This window comes from Brachypodium distachyon, chromosome 2, assembly GCF_000005505.3.
Source record: "Brachypodium distachyon strain Bd21 chromosome 2, Brachypodium_distachyon_v3.0, whole genome shotgun sequence".
NCBI lineage: Eukaryota > Viridiplantae > Streptophyta > Magnoliopsida > Poales > Poaceae > Brachypodium > Brachypodium distachyon.
In genome coordinates, this window is record NC_016132.3 from 7,653,836 (window position 1) to 7,670,027 (window position 16,192).

The following is a 16,192-nucleotide window of genomic DNA, read 5'->3' on the forward strand; positions in this document are numbered from 1 at the left end:
TCATAATTTGAGATCTAATGGTTAGGAGCGAAAGTTTTCAAGTTTTCAGAGATTTACTCCCTAACCATAAGCAAGAAAATGCTTTTTTCGAGGCCCAAATGGTTTCATTTAATGTGATCTACATGAAACAAATACAACTAACACAGAGTTATTTACTGGAGACCGTAAAAAGAAAGTAATTTACTGGAGAGGCCAAACACAGATAACAGAAGTTTCTCAAGGAATTTGAATGCGATACCCATCTGAGTTAAACCCCTCAATTAATTACTCCAGGGAATTACTAGCAGTAACTACTAACTACTCCCCGACATCCCCGTCGACGCTGACCCCACTGTTTTTGTTTTGCGCATTCAGTTTTTATATTCGTTTCGCGTGTGGGGATAGACTTTTTGGCCGCGTGCTGCTATCCATATCTATCCCTTCTCTTCTCTCTTCCTCTTCTTCTTTCGCTGTCTGCTTCTGGAGTCTGGACGGGGCTGCGGGCCTAAAAAAAACTTAGGTTGATCCTCTTCCTCGCTGCTGAGGCAATCTTTGTTATCCCGGCGACCTGAAGGTCTCGCTCTGTGGCGGCTCGGGATCGGGGGTTTGGGATTTTATCTTCTTGAGTTTAGTCCTCTCGTTGGGGTTGTTGAGGCCGGATTATGAGATGGGCTTCTTGTCGTGCCTGTTCCGGTGTCCTGAGGACGGGTTGGCGGCGGCGGAGGAGGAGGAGTGCAGCAGAGTCGCTCATCAAGACGCCTCAGGTGAGGATGCCTGCGCTAGTCTTTTTTTAACCCCTTTGTGCAATTGTGCTTACCTAATCAGGGTAGAAATGTTCGTTTCTTGGCGTTGTTATCGGTTTCTTCGGTTCTTGACATGTAGTTCCTTCCGCTTGTAGTATGATCTTGTGGAATGAAAGAAATTAGTCGACTCCCGTTAGCTCATGCTCCCCAATTTTGTTTGTGTTTAGTTGATGATTCCGAGATGGAGGTAAACAGGTTTTGATGTTTAGAAGAGGAGATATGTTATAGTTAACCGGCAGGAATTTTCAATTCAAAGTCAACCTTTAGTTCTTTAGGGGGCATTGCAATTGCTCGAGAAGTTAGAAATTTGCTCGAAGGAAAATTGTAGACTTCATTCAAATTTGAGACAACCTATTTGTAATGAGTTGACAGTCTGCACCACATTGTATAAATCTGGCCACTTGTACAATTCCGATTTGCGCCATTATTTTTCAGCAGATCTGAGATGATGAACCTACTCTTTATGCTCATGTGACATGATGGTGTGTGTGGCAAATAAAATGTGGTGCAAATCGGTATTATAGATCCAAAATATGGTGCGAAGTGGTCAAATTCGGAAACTGTGTTGCAAATATCAACTCATGACAAATAGGTTGTCCAAATTAAAGTTAACTCAAAATTAAAAGCTTGTTTGGGAATAGTGTGCAGAGTCTTATTAAGAGAAAAGAATGAAACATGATCAGTGATACGGAACCAAAATGAACAAAATGGCTAGTAGTAGAACGAAGACTGAGTGTGTGATAATTCTGTTCTTTCTGTCTTCCCAGCTTCCTTTTTCTGTGTCAGAAGCATTATAGCATCATTAACAGTGGATGCGTATTTCTTTCTTTTAAATTTCTCATTGACAGTGGAATTTTCGGAGTCGTCAGAAAGTTGCCCACTGAAAACTGAATCCATGGATATGGAAGGAATCCAAAGGAATGGAGCTCATGATGAAGCATTGATCTTCACTATGCGTGAGCTTGCTGATGCTACCAACAATTTCAGCCCTGATTTTCTTTTGGGCCGAGGAGGATTTGGTTGTGTGTATAAAGCATATATGAACGGTGGACAGGTATGTGTTTGCTAGTTGTCCACTATGCTTCTCATGGACAGTCATATAATTCTCATTGAATATCAATTATTGGAGATGTAGAAAGTACAATAATCTTATGCGTATTTTGGTAATCCAATATCTAATGTTGTTCCAGAATATGCTTCATGACAGGTTGTTGCAGTGAAACAACTTGATCTCAATGGGCTTCAAGGGAACAGAGAATTCCTTGTGGAGGTTCTCATGCTGAACCTCTTGCATCACCCTAATCTTGTCAATTTACTTGGTTACTGTGTCCATGGGGATCAACGCTTGCTCGTTTATGAATATATGCCATTGGGATCACTAGAAGACCATCTTCATGGTTAGTTTATGTATTGAAATGTATAATACCTACAGTCAAGATTGCGAACAACTTAGAAGTTTTATTTGTAAAATTTATACAGTTATCAAGATACCGTCGTCAGAAATCATTTGCTACTTATTTAGCAATGCGAGCATATGTAGATTGTAGGATCTTTATATTTCAATATCAGCACACTTTTGTTGTTAATGCTTAAAGCATAGTACTTGAACATGGTGAAAATATGTTCTAACTTCTGAAATGCTTTATAAGTTTAACTATCAGTTCTTGTCACACACACCAGGGGTTAGAGTGAAAAGGAAAGAAAAATGCAGCCCCTCTTTGTTTTATTCAGTTGATTTAATCAAGCATTCCATTCTTTTATATTGTGAATGGGAAAATATTTTTAAAATCGCTTTTATCATTCAGTAAAACCTAAAATGTGATCTAGATTGTCCTGTTTCCATTGCTTGCTGAATGTGATGAAAAGCTAAAGCTAGTACGGACTACTTGACTTTTGGATGAGCTATCTAATAATCCATTGATGGGAAAAGTTTTGAACAATTGATTCATTGGATTTGTACCATAACCAATTTATTGAATACAAAGTGATTTTTTTCATCTAAGTTTGTGTTTCTTTCTAGTATTATTACACCACATGTCTTAATAAGAACTAAAATGCCTCTTGACATTCCATTTCCCTTGAAGTATACACTTTTTTCTCATAGACACCTTGAAGTTTTTATTGCTTCATGGTTTTTTACTGCCACCTGTATTAGAGTTACCCATGCATGCTCTTTACACTCTTCCTGTTATTTACTGGACACCCCCATTACAAAATTACTCTTGATGCTTTTTTAACAGATCTTTCGCCCAATCAACAACCTCTAGATTGGACAACACGGATGAAGATAGCTGCTGGTGCAGCTGCTGGTTTGGAATACTTGCATGATACGGCAAATCCACCAGTTATTTACCGAGATATTAAGCCATCGAACATTCTTCTTGGTGAAGGGTATCATGCAAAGTTGTCTGACTTTGGACTTGCTAAACTCGGTCCTGTAGGTGACAAGACTCATGTGACAACCCGTGTCATGGGGACTTATGGTTATTGTGCTCCTGAGTACGCTTCGACTGGACAGCTAACAATTAAGTCTGATATCTATAGTTTTGGTGTGGTGTTCCTCGAGCTAATTACAGGGCGAAGAGCACTTGACAGCAATCGGCCCCGCGAGGAACAAGATTTGGTTTCATGGGTAGGTTTTGTAAACCTCAGATGCAGCTAAGTGGTCCAACAATCACCCGGAATGGACTGGGATGGAATAGAAAGAATGCGAATACTTTTTACAATAAAAATAAACATGGGTAAAATATGTCCGAAGGCAGCAATGAAATAATAATGCGGGACCGAATTAGGAAAACAGTGTAAAGTTAAAAAAAATGCATAATTGTTTCATTTAGATTATTGTCCATATTCTTGTAGCTACAGTTGGAAAAGGGTAAAATGGCTCTGTGGTGGTTTAACTGATTAGAGTAAAATAAAAGTGCATGGGTTGTACTGGAAATATGTACAACCTGTATGTGTACTCATGTATGGTATGAGCTCTTTTTTACATCCTCAGGGTTTTTTTCTTATTAAAAAATGACAAACCATTAAATTTATTCTTTTAGGTCCCCTTAGCAGTTAAATAAATCATTTTACCCGAACCATATAGGAATCCTCATAATTTGGGAGTGTCCTTCTGTTTTCCTTTAAAATATCAAAGTATAAGTATGCTGATATCGTATGTTTTACCTATCCTTTTGCAGGCTCGTCCATTGTTCAAAGAGCAAAAGAAATTTCCAAAGATGGCTGATCCTTTGTTGCAAGGCCACTTCCCGAGGAGGGGTTTGTACCAGGCAATGGCTATTGCAGCAATGTGTTTGCAGGAAAAAGCAAGGAACCGCCCTCTCATTAGGGAAGTTGCTGCTGCGCTCTCTTATTTGTCATCACAAACGTATGATAGGCATGACGCTGCCTCTCGTCGTCACCTTGTGGGCCCTTCAGCTCCAAGAGCGCAGGACGATCTGGTTAACCAGGATCTTGCTATGCCTAGTCAACATGGAGCTGAGACATCGATGCATGACCAATCGAATCACTTTGTACCAGAAGGAAAAGAACATTGCTGGAGTGGCTCTAATCGCACATCTCGGGGCAGGGTTGTTCCAAACGGTGTGGACAGAGAGCGTGCACTTGCAGATGCCAATGTCTGGGCCGAGGCTTGGAGGCGCCACGAGAAGGAAAACAAAATTCGGTAATCGATAGTATCCATGGACCATGAGCTTTGTTTGAGGTTTTGTCATGTTAGCAATTTTATAGAACAATATGAAGTACAGACAAAAAAGTATTGTTACAAGAGGAGGAATAATGCACAGCGTGGTGTGTACAGCTGCACCACCAGAGTGAGCGCTGCAAGATTTCACCGGTGAAGACTTACATCCAGAATTATTTTGTTGCAGCATACACACATGGATTTATTTTCACTCATAGTTGAGCAGTTACAGCCTCAGCATGGGCTGTAATGTAATAACCCCCCTAGTAGATGGATCAGAGTATACAACCGTTTTTTACAGTTAAGTGGTATTGGACGGCCAGAATTTTGATTTTTGGATCCATGTACATGAAATGGTAATGTCTTGCAGCATATACAATTTATTTGCATGTTAACTCCATCATTGAACATGAAGCTTCAGCAGTGTAACCTGATGAAGAATTTTATATGCACTGTCACATCAAAAAAAAATGGTGATATCCTGAACAACTCAATGCTGTGTCGTGTGATTTTTTGCAGCGCATCTGTTGGAACTTATGGTGGGAGTTTGTTCCATGTGTACTTGTTTGTGACAAAATTTTGAATTGCTGCAGAGCTCTTGTTGTCATGGAAGAGTTATGCCAGAAAGTTCCCAGGCGGTCACCACGCATTCATGTTCACATGAAAGCAATTTGGATATGACCAAATCTGCTGGAAACTTGGAATTTTTAGATCAAAAGGGGGGGTGGGGGGGGGGGGACTTGGAATTTAACCTTCTCACACATACACACGCATTTTCGCAGCTTTATTTTCGGAGCTTAGAGCTTGGGTTGGCTCACCTGCACCTTTCGTGTATTCAAAAAAATATACGGAGAAGAGTTTTCGGTTAGGGCTCTGGCGACTCCGAGGCGACTTGGGGCGGTGGCTCTAGATCGATTTGATCTGGCTTTGCAAGGTTGGATGGAGTTCGTCTCCGATCCGGTTACGACTTCCCCGATCCCATCGACTCGTGCGGATGCAGGTCGCTGTGTCCTTATCGAGTACGAGGTGGAGGCGGGGGCAATTGGTGCTGGTCGCTGTGTCCTTATCGAGTACGAGGTGGAGGCGGGGGCAATTGGTGCTGGTCGCTGTGTCCTTATCGAGTACGAGGTGGAGGCGGGGGCAATTGGTGCTATAAATCCACACGGGGGCGGCTGCGAGATCTCATAACGTTTCCAATTGTCACTTGCTTTTGCCTTCGATCCCGGCGACTCTTCTTCCTGCTGCTATAGATCAATGGCGTCAACAGATGGTGGGGGTGAAAAAGGGGGACTCGTTGAGAGACCTACCCATTCGAAGCCGGATGTTGACACAGCGATCATGGCGGCGCAGGCGCTGGTGATGAGTTCGGATAAGGAGGGTGTGCTGCTGGCGGCGACACAACGCGGAACTATGGAGGCTAGCGATCGTGCTCTGGTGCTGGTTCAGCCAGGAAACGGGCGTCTCCTGTGGGTAGAAGAGGAGGAACCGGTAATGCAGGTGGAGCCTGAGGACCTCTTGCATGGAGGCAACCCTAACCCTGACTCTGGCGTGTTTGAGATGGATCTGGAGGGGCTGGAAGAGGAGATACAACCCCAATGGACGATCTTAGCTCGATATTATTCCACAAAGATTCCGATTATGGGGCGTCTATTTGATGAGATGCGTACCATGTGGCAGCTTAGAGCAGATATGCAATTCCAAAAGTTGGATGATCGCCGTTTCATACTGACCTTTGAAGCCGAAGGAGACTACTGCCACGTTTTGCGTGGAGGACCATGGTTGCACAAGAAGGAAACTCTGTTAGTGGTGGCTCTTAATAGTAATGACTGTGTTGATGATGTACCTCTGAATTTTGTGCCGATGTGGGTTCGTATATCGGGACTGCAGTTTGGTATGCAAACTGAGAAAGTTGGTCACGCCTTCGGCGGTCTGCTTGGGAGGGTACGGGAAATGGACGTGGGGGCGGATGGTAGGAGCAAACATCAATTTCTGCGTGTCCGGATTGAGTGGCCGGTGGCGAGACCTCTACAGGAACACTTGGAGATTAGAGGTAAGGGCACCAATTAGATCCGCAAGTACACGCTGAAGTATGAGAGAGCTCCTTTGTTTTGTTCTCATTGTGGGCTGATCGGTCACAAGAAGGATGAGTGTGAGAGAGAGTTGGTAGGTGTGCCCTCGCTGAACTTAAGCTATGGCCAACTGCGATGCTCCCCATTCAAGTTGGCAGATCACCGAGCTGGAGTTGTTCGTGCTGATGGAGCGTCGGCCCGCAAGGAGCTGTTTCGGCCAACTAGTAGTGTCATCTCGTCGATGAGCAAGCAGAAGGATCGCTCGGGTACCCCTGTTGAGCAGGCAAACGCAGCTAATGATGAGGATGGAGATGAGAATATGAGCCCGTCGACGGATGATCAGGAGCTTGCAGATAGGTTGCAGAAGTTCCAGGTAACACTAAATGGTAAGGCCGGGCAGGTTTTTAATGCTGGGGTTCAGTTTCGGGCAGATCAGAGCAATAGTATGCGCCATCTGTCGCAAGAATCCCTTGGCAGCTATGAGATGATTTCTCCGATTAAACATATTAATTCACCTGTTTCTTTTGGTGGCTCTATAGATACAATTATGGACTCGTCTATTCTGGGCAAGAGGATGGCTAATGACACAGATGAACACGCACCTCCTCCTACCTTGCCGGTGGTGCTTACCGGGGATGGAAACCAGTCAAGCACTCCGCTGAAGAGGCAGAGAGGCAAGATGTCGCCGGGGGTCAGTATTGCGTTTTTGCAGATGGAAGGAAATGTGTTGGGAATATGCCCTAGAGGCAATCATGTATGATGTAATTCCCAATGTATTCATAAATATTATTGAGTTGTCCTTGTTTGAACATCTGATATGTATCATTGAATATGTGATTTGATTGTAGAACTATGTATTCATGTTGTTCATACTAAATTGTCCTTAGTCATTGAGGTTGTGCTGGACACATAACCTAGACTAATGTGAAAGTTGGCTGATGACTCGGTTCCACTTGTCATGGGCATGGTGATGTCATTCCAGCTTACACGGACTCGGCTAAAGAGTTTAGCGAGTCGGACTGACCCATATTGAGATGCAACGAGTAGGTCGTCATTTGCATGTCTCAATCAATGTAATCCTTAGACCTGAGGTTATCGCACAATCCGAGTTGTGGATCATCAACTTAGGTTCTGTCAAACGTTGTTCCGTAACAGGGCAGTTATAAAGGCAGAGTTCGGGTTGACTGAGAATCAAGCTGTGTGATGTGGATAACCAAGATGGGATTTTGCCCCTCCGACTGGAGAGATATTCTCTGGGCCCTCTCGAGTGATATGATTCGGGAAGCATGGCCATGCGCGACTTGGTTAATTGTTAACCGGGTTGATCGACTAAGAGTTAGTCGGATGAATCGTATATCACAGATCGAGAAGAGAGTTGAACTATTAAAGGGATGACGATTAATCGCCTATAGTTCGACAAGGTATATCGTGAGGCAAAAAGGGACTAAGACGTATGTCACATTGGAAGGTACGTCGTCATGACTCGATGGTACTTGGGAGTCGGCACGTTCTGCTAGGAGCCGCTACCGATTGATCGATTGTGAGTCGGACTCCAATCGTGTCCAAGTCGCCATGAGCCTGTGGGGTCACACACTTAAGAGCGGGAGCAAGTATTTGGTCGGGTTGGACCCGAACTGGAATTGGGCTGACAATGCGAGTTGGACTCGCAGGGTGGATGGGCCACAAGGCTTGGAGCCCACTTCCACTCGATATATAAGCAGGGGCGTGGGATGCCTAAAGGGCACGGTTTTTTCCACTCTCATGCGTTGAGAACCCTAGCCCGATTCAGTTCAACCGTCGCACCGGATCTAGCAGTCCGCCGCCGGAGCTCCTCCTCGCACGTGTGGATACCGGCAGAGGTGCTGTACGTTCAGCACTTCGACGATCGCGGGATTGGATCGGCTGGATCGGATCGAGGGACTGCACTGCATCAAGGCGCCGCATCAATAATCCGCAACTGCGCGTCTAGTGGTAATCCTCGTGGCCTTCTACCTCGGCTAGATCTTGGGAGTTCGCGTAGGAAAAGTTTTTGTTTATCTCTACGCGCCCCTTCAAAATGATATGGTGCGTGAGGATGACAAGGAAGCGACCGACCCTGGGGCTCTCGGTCACCTAACGGGTATGCTAGATGCGTCTCGTCAGGAGCAATGAATTGCCTAAGCTGGATCTGTCGCGGTGGGGGGGGGGGGTGCTGCGACAGTTCATGATCTCTGTGTGTTGGTCCAGGCGCACAAACCTCAGATTGTGTTTTTGTGTGAGACTAGGCAGAGCAGCGACCGTATGCGGCGCCTTTGCAACAGATTAGGACTAAAAGGATTTGCTGGTTTGGATAGTGTGGGTTACAGTGGTGGTTTAGCTTTGTTTTGGCATGAGAGTCTGTGTTTTGATATCAAAGATATAAATGAAAGATATATTGATGCGTATGTTCGTGTGTCCGCCTCTGCTCCTCTTTGGCATGCTACCATTGGTTATGGTGAACCACGAGAGGAGAACCGTGATGGGATGTGGGCGAAATTATGTGATCTAAAAGCCTCGTCTCAGCTTCCCTGGGTTGTTATTGGTGATTTTAATGAAGCATTATGGCAGTATGAACACTTCTCTGTGAAAGGGCATTTCTCTCCTAAGTGGTTTTGGTGGTGATGACAACGTGTTTTATTATCTAATCTTGCGCTAAGCATTTCAGGTTTTATAAAGAACCCGACACAAGATGAATTGTGGACCCTCAAAAAGGAAAGAAGCGTAGTGGTGTTTAGCGGCCTTTTCGGTTGATTTGAGTCATAGGACATCCGTACTATTAAGAGGAGATCCACAAGGGAAGGTAACGGGTGAATCAATTTCACGTACACAACTACACCAAATTGCACCCACTAAAAAGCCTACCCAAAAAGGTGTGAGAAGAAAACTTTTTTCTGAGGGTGTTTCTGGCATAACAGGTTTCCAGGGGGCCGAAGTTCCGGGTGAACTTCCGCCCGAACCTCCGGGTGCTCTCTGTTAGTCCCGGGGGAATATGCGGAACTTCCGGTGAATATTCGGAACTTCCGGTCAGCCGGAAGTTCCGGCTATTCAGCGGAAATTCCGCCCGCTCCGACCTATGCCTAATGGCTCGATTTCTGAGAACCCACTTATATACCCCTTCGTCCCCAACGAGCCAGTAGACCGAGCAAGCAGCCAAGAACACCTCAAGAACACCTCAAGCTTAAATCTTTGAGATCTCCCTCCCTAGCCACTCATAACTCTTGATTCTTTGAGGATTGGAGGAGAAGATCTTGTTTTAGGGTTTCACCAAGTCAAAAGGTTGATTCCCCTTGTTTTCTTTGTAGATTTCGTTTCTCTTGGGTTGTTGGGAACCCTAGACGGAAGCGGTCACCTCGAGCTCTCACTTGGTGTGTGAGGAGCTCGGGGCTTGGATTGGGAGTCTCCAATTGAGTTGTGGAGTTTGCCCCGGTCAAGTTTGTAAGGGTTCAGCGTTCGCCCTCAAGGAAGCCATTAGTGGAACTCACCTCACCTTTGTGATGTTGTGAGAGCTCATCCCACCTTTGTGGTGTGGTGAGTTGGAGAATAGACTGAGCATTTGTGCCGTCTCTACCTTTGTGATAGAGCACTCCTCCAAACGGAGACGTATACTGATCCCAATAGGTGGAACTCCGGTGAAATCTTCGTCTCCACGTGTGGTATCATTTCCCCTTTACATTCTTGCTATCTATTATTGTTTCGGCTATTGCATTTCATTCTAGGGTTGCATTCACTTTAGAGAATCTAGAAAGCCCTAGGATTAAGTGTTTGTATCTTTCAAGAAAAAGAAAAGCTAAAATTTGTTAGTCTCCTATTCAACCCCCCCCCTCTAGTCGACCATACCGATCTTTCACTCTGCGTGTCAGCGGGATGAGCACCAGATGGCTACCTTTTGTGATTGTTTGATGTTGTGTGAGTTGAAAGATCTAGGATTTCATGGGTTGCCTTTCACCTATGATAATAAGCGCGAAGGAAATACAAACGTGAAAGTGAGGTTGGATCGAGCGGTGGCTGATGAGAGCTGGCGTGATATTTTTTCTGCTGCTCGTGTTGTTCATCTTGTTTCTCCATGTTCTGACCATTGCCCTGTTCTCTTGTCCTTAGCATAGGAAGTTCGCTCACCCGGTGGCTGCTCGGAGAACTATGAAATCATGTGGGAGCGGGCAAACGGCTTCCATAGCGAATTGCTTCTGAATGGCTGCAAGCTGGTGCGAAGGAAGATCTCGGGGAAATTAGGAAGGCGCCGGGGAAGATTATGACTTCTCTGCAGAAATGGAGCAAGAAACATTTTGGCAATGTTATCCGTGAACTGGATAAAGCGAGGAAGAATCTGGAATCCCTCTTGTCTTCCGGGGCGGACCAGGGGGTGATCAGGCAAGCCACGGATGCCATGAATGAACTGCTATATCGGGAAGAGATGCTTTGGTTGCAACGGTCACGTGTTAATTGGCTAAAAGATGGGGATCGCAACACACACAAAAAATCCTTGTAAAGCTGTTTGGCTTGCCCGAAAGAATAAAATTTCTCAACTCATTGATTCGGCGGGTGTTGTACAGCAAGAGAGGGAGGTTTTGGAAGCCATGGCTACCGAGTACTTTCAGAATATTTTCTTAAGAGATATCTCCCTTGACGCTACTCCAATTGTTGGCCAGCTCAATCAGTGTATATCGGATGAAATGAATGTTGCTCTGTGTGCGGAGTTCACTAATGAGGAAATTGCCAATGCCATTTTCCAGATTGGTCCACTTAAAGCTCCTGGCCCGGATGGTTTTCCGGCCAGATTTTACCAAAGGAATTGGGAAGTCTTGAGGGAGGAAGTTACACATGCCGTCAAGCTCTTTTTTCAGACTGGGATTATGCCTGAGGGCGTTAATAATACAGCTATTGTCCTTATTCCCAAGACGGATGATCCAAAGGAGTTGAAGGATTACCGGCCTATTAGCTTGTGCAATGTGCTTTACAAGATTGTCTCTAAGTGTCTAGTTAACAGGTTGAGGTCATTATTGGGAGAAATTATTTCTGAAAATCAAAGTGCCTTTGTGCCTTCGAGTGCCTTCATTATATGGAGCATGGTACGACGGATGATAATGCGTGGTGTGCTTATAAGTTGCATTTATCCAAGTATGATAGGGTGGATTGGGTCTTCTTGGAGAAAGCAATGCATAAGATGGGCTTCTCTCGCCGGTGGATACAATGGATTATGACTTGTGTTACCACGGTGAGATACTCGGTTAAATTTAATGGAGCCTTATTGGAAGCATTTTCTCCTTCACGAGGCCTACGTCAAGGCGATCCGTTATCTCCCTTCCTGTTCCTTTTTGTGGCCGATGGATTATCCGCTCTCCTACAAGATGAAGTTAATAATGGTAGGATCTCTCCAATCAAGGTTTGCAGGAGGGCACCCGGAATATCTAACCTCTTGTTCGCCGATGATACTCTTCTCTTCTTCAAGGCGGGTGAGGACCGAGCCCATCGGATTGAGCAGGTGCTCGATATGTATGCAAGGCCGCAAGGGGAACAGGTCAGTTGATAAACCCCACAAAGTGCTCCATCCTTTTTAGTACTGATTGCCCTCTTGAGCTGCAAGCCACGGTGAAAGGAATTTACATGTGGAGCAGGATGGGTTTGGCTCGAAGTACCTGGGCCTTCCTACTCCTGAGGGCCGAATGCATAAGGGGAAGTTTGTTAATCTTCAAGAAGGTCTCGGTGACAGTCAACTGTCCCAAGGAGGCAAGGAAGTAGTGATCAAAGTAGTTGCTCAGGCGATTCCGACTTATGTCATGGGCGTCTTCAAGCTCCCAGCTTCAGTTTGCGAGGACCTTACCAAACTCGTTCGGAATTTTTGGTGGGGGTCAGAGAATGGCAAGCGTAAAGCTCACTGGATGGGTTGGCCGCGGATGATTAGAAGGAAGGCTGAAGGAGGACTTGGTTGCAGAGATATGCGTATTTTTAACCATGCTCTTCTTGCCTGTCAAGCTTGGAGATTGTTGCAGTGTCCGGATAGCTTGTGTGCGAGGATGCTTAAGGCGAAGTACTATCCAAACGGCAACCTCATCGGTACAGTTTTTACTGGGAATCCCTCGTCGACTTGGTCTGCAATTTCTTATGGCCTGGAGCTTCTGAAGAAAGGCATTATATGGCGTGTCGGTAATGGCCGCAATATCCGTATTTGGCGGGATAATTGGATTCCTTGTCATATGGCTTTGAAGGTCGTAAGCAACCAGGGTCGTTGCAGACTTCGGTGGGTTTCAGATCTTCTTGATGAGAATGGCGCATGGAGATAGGAGCTGGTCCGTCAGATGTTTCTTCCGGCTGACAGTGACGCAATCCTCCGTATAAAAACTTCGCCAAGACTTGCTCCTGATTTTCTTGCATGTCACCTTGAGAAGATGGGCTCGTTTTCTGTTCGTAGTGCTTATCGGCTGGGTGTTGACTCCTCCCAGCTTGCTAATGATCGTACTGCTACGAGTTCTCACCCTGATGGATCTGATCCATGTTGGAATAAAATCTGGATCTGCATAGCTTCACCTAAAGTTAAGATTTTTGCTTGGAAGGCTGCCAATAATGCACTAGCAACAGAGGAGAATAAGAAACGAAGAGGTACGGAGGAGACAGGCATTTGTTCTATCTGTGGTGTGGAAGTTGAGGACATTGCTCATGCACTGTACTTATGTCCGCATGCTCGTCAGCTTTGGGAGGAGATGCGGCTGGTTTGGCGGCTGCCGGACGACCTCTGTCTTCGCCAACCCCACTCCTGTTGGCTTCGGGCTTGCCTTGATGGCATGGACAAGGAAATGTGTGCATTTGTGCTGATGTTCTTATGGCGCAACTGGTTTGCTCGCAATGAAGCTACGCATGGGAAGCCTCTGCCAAATACCGAAGGTTCTTGCAGGTTCCTAGACAGCTATATGTCATCCTTGTTCAACTTAAAACTGAACCCGCTGATGGACGTTGTGAAAGGTAAGCAACCTGTGATTGATTTTCAGCGCAAGCTTCCTTGCCGGCCGACAGCCCCTAAGCTCCTCAAGTGCTGGGTTTTGCCTATGTCCGGCTGGGCAAAACTCAATGTTGATGGGTCTGTCCAGCAGAATCCTAATGCGACGGGTGCTGGCATGATCTTACGGGATGACGCGGGAGCTATCATTTTCTCTGCATGCCGTACACTTGATCACTGTACTGATCCCTTGGAGGCGGAATTGTGTGCCTGCATGGAAGGGCTTGGCCTTGCGCTTGAATGGTGCCAGCTCCCTATCATCGTTGAGACTGATTGCACTGCGGTTGTGCAGGCAGGTATGGGGAAGGAGAAGGACCGATCTCTGTTTGCTCACTTAGTTGAAGAAATTCGGTTGCTTTTGTCACATGGTCGACGTGTTACTTTTGTAAAAGGGGATAGATCTCAAAATCGTGCTAGTCATACGCTTGCTAATCTGGCTCGTACGGAGAATCGCACGTTTGTGTGGCTGGGTTCCACCCCACCGAGTGTGGTGGAGGTGGTTCTCCAAGATGGAATGCCTTGATCTATTAATATATCCTTTTTTACCGCAAAAAAATATATACGGAGTAGCAAACCATGTAATGTATTCATTGTACAGTTGTGCTAAATCCCCAACACTTATTAATAGCAGCTATTCTTGAACCGCTTCCCCCACAAACACACAGATGCCTGGGTTATTTCCCCACCCGGTGTAATGAATCGGTGCACATCTTAGAGTTACCCAACCAACCACGCAATATATCAACCTCAAATTCTCAATACAAATCCATATGGTCGCATAAATTGATGTAGGCTAGCTTCAGGGGAAAGGTAAAAAAATTGATTTAGGAGGGGAAAGGTAAAAGAAGAGGTAGACATCTTAAATTAGCAAAGAAAACCGTCGAGAATTACGTGGTCAAAAGGTACACTGAGGGTCAAAAATTTGCAGTTCTAGGTGCAATCCATGGCATGCAGCTACACAGAATAACGTTTCTGAAGAAGATTACACAGGTCAGGAAAGCATAGTCGTAGCACTTCAAGTCACGGCTACAGCTAGGATGCTCACGTTACCTTCAGCTGCGAAGGCCAAGCTAAGGAACTCCTTTAATTTTCTGGAACAAAGGGACTCGACTGTCGGGACAACATGCGATGGATCTTCAGGGGTAGACGACGGCGTAGGCGCGGCGGCGTGGCTGCGAGCCGGCCACTAGAGCCGCCACGACGACGGCGAGGACGAGCAGCGCCATGACGATGTCCTCGTCCAGCGACAGCAGGCACAGCTTCTTCCCCATGCTCTCCTTCTCTTCCTTTATTTCTTTCCTTCTCCGATGAATGAATCGATCCCTGCAGAGTAGTATATATATGACGTGTGTATACAGTGGACATTTCAGAAGAAAGAAAAACTACACATGCAATTGGGAGGCTCTGTCTCTCCGGGTCAACTCAGCCGCGAGACCACATCTTGATGTCTTTAATTAAACTTCTTCGGTTTTGAGAAATTAATTAGACTTGCGGAAAAGGGTCATGCGACACATGCGGCTGTTAGTTTTTTGCCGGCGTATGGGCCCGGACGCCCGGTATATATATGCGTCGGCTTACTTGCTAGACAGCGGTCGATCAATCTGGATGATCGCCGAAGCTTCTTCTTCTTCAGTTCTTCGGCACGCGCTCACCTTCGTGAAAGTCTAAGGCAGGACTGACTTAAATCTCTATATTTTTTAGGAGTAGGAACCGAGAGTTGGCAAGGCTATGCATTTTAAACGCAAGTGGGAATGCATGTATATGGTACCGAAGTGAGATCAGCCTTTAAAATGTTCTGATAGGAGTCTGCGAGAGATCGCGAATCTTTACTACACTTTTGATACTACTGTGCTTAAGAAAATCTCTCAAAAAAATACTGTGCTTAAGAAACTTGCTGTTGGCTTCAAGAAACATTGCTTCCTCTCATGATTGTTTCATCCTTTTATGCTCCTTATCACTCTGAACTGTTGTTTCCGTTATGTTGGAGAAAAAAAATGATTGCTTCATCTTTCTTTTTTCTCGAAGATATTCTTTTCTTTTCTTTTTGTGGGTTTTTCTCGAAGATATTCATCTGCTTCTTTTATGATACCGTGTACTCGTGTGTAGTATCATACAAATTTTAAGTATATAAGATATAGGTTCGGTTGTAGAGTTGTGTATCAATTCATAATAAAAATAAAGAGTTCCTTTCCAAGAGGTAGGAAAACAGAAGAAATTTCAAGTGAAGCTTCCCACATGCATGCCAAGAATAAATTTCCGTCATGGAAGATAACGATAGATAAGTCGTCACCTGTTTTTGGAGCAAAAATAAATAAACATCTGTCGTCGTCTCTCTTTCCCTTCCACTTAGAAAAACATATTCCCTCTTAAATTTCGCAACAAATGCAAGTTGCAGCAACAGCATCAGCATTCGACAAGTCATTCTCAAAGAACGGTACCTACATCCATTTTCCGCTGTTGGGTGCTTGCAAGGTGACTTGTGAATTGTGATAGTCGTGAACCGATGATAAAGACCAGAAGAGATAGATTGGCCAGACAGGATACGGTCAAAGTCATCACCTGCTCCACCACCAAGCACACCAATGATCAATGAAAACGAAATTCTTGTCTCGCCTTATTGGCTGTTTCTTGTTCCCAACAAGCATAA

At 45.2% G+C, this 16,192-nt stretch overlaps 1 protein-coding gene across 1 annotated transcript; it reads left to right on the top strand.

The window, feature by feature from the left end:
- Positions 1-395: 395 nt before the first annotated feature.
- LOC100830409 (probable serine/threonine-protein kinase PBL7) lies at positions 396-4,918 on the top strand. The gene is made up of 5 exons (XM_003566499.4): positions 396-743; positions 1,631-1,836; positions 1,990-2,179; positions 3,023-3,414; positions 3,968-4,918. The coding sequence occupies exons 1-5, from the start codon at positions 647-649 to the stop codon at positions 4,454-4,456; spliced, it is 1,374 nt and encodes a 457-aa protein (XP_003566547.1). The 5' UTR covers positions 396-646; the 3' UTR covers positions 4,457-4,918.
- The last annotated feature ends 11,274 nt before the right edge of the window (positions 4,919-16,192 follow it).

Coding starts and splice junctions, on each gene's coding strand:
- LOC100830409 (XM_003566499.4), top strand. CDS start 647: ATGGGCTTCTTGTCGTGCCTGTTCCGGTGTCCTGAGGACGGGTTGGCG. Junction 744..1,630: donor CGCTCATCAAGACGCCTCAG/GTGAGGATGCCT, acceptor TCTCATTGACAG/TGGAATTTTCGGAGTCGTCA. Junction 3,415..3,967: donor AACAAGATTTGGTTTCATGG/GTAGGTTTTGTA, acceptor ATCCTTTTGCAG/GCTCGTCCATTGTTCAAAGA.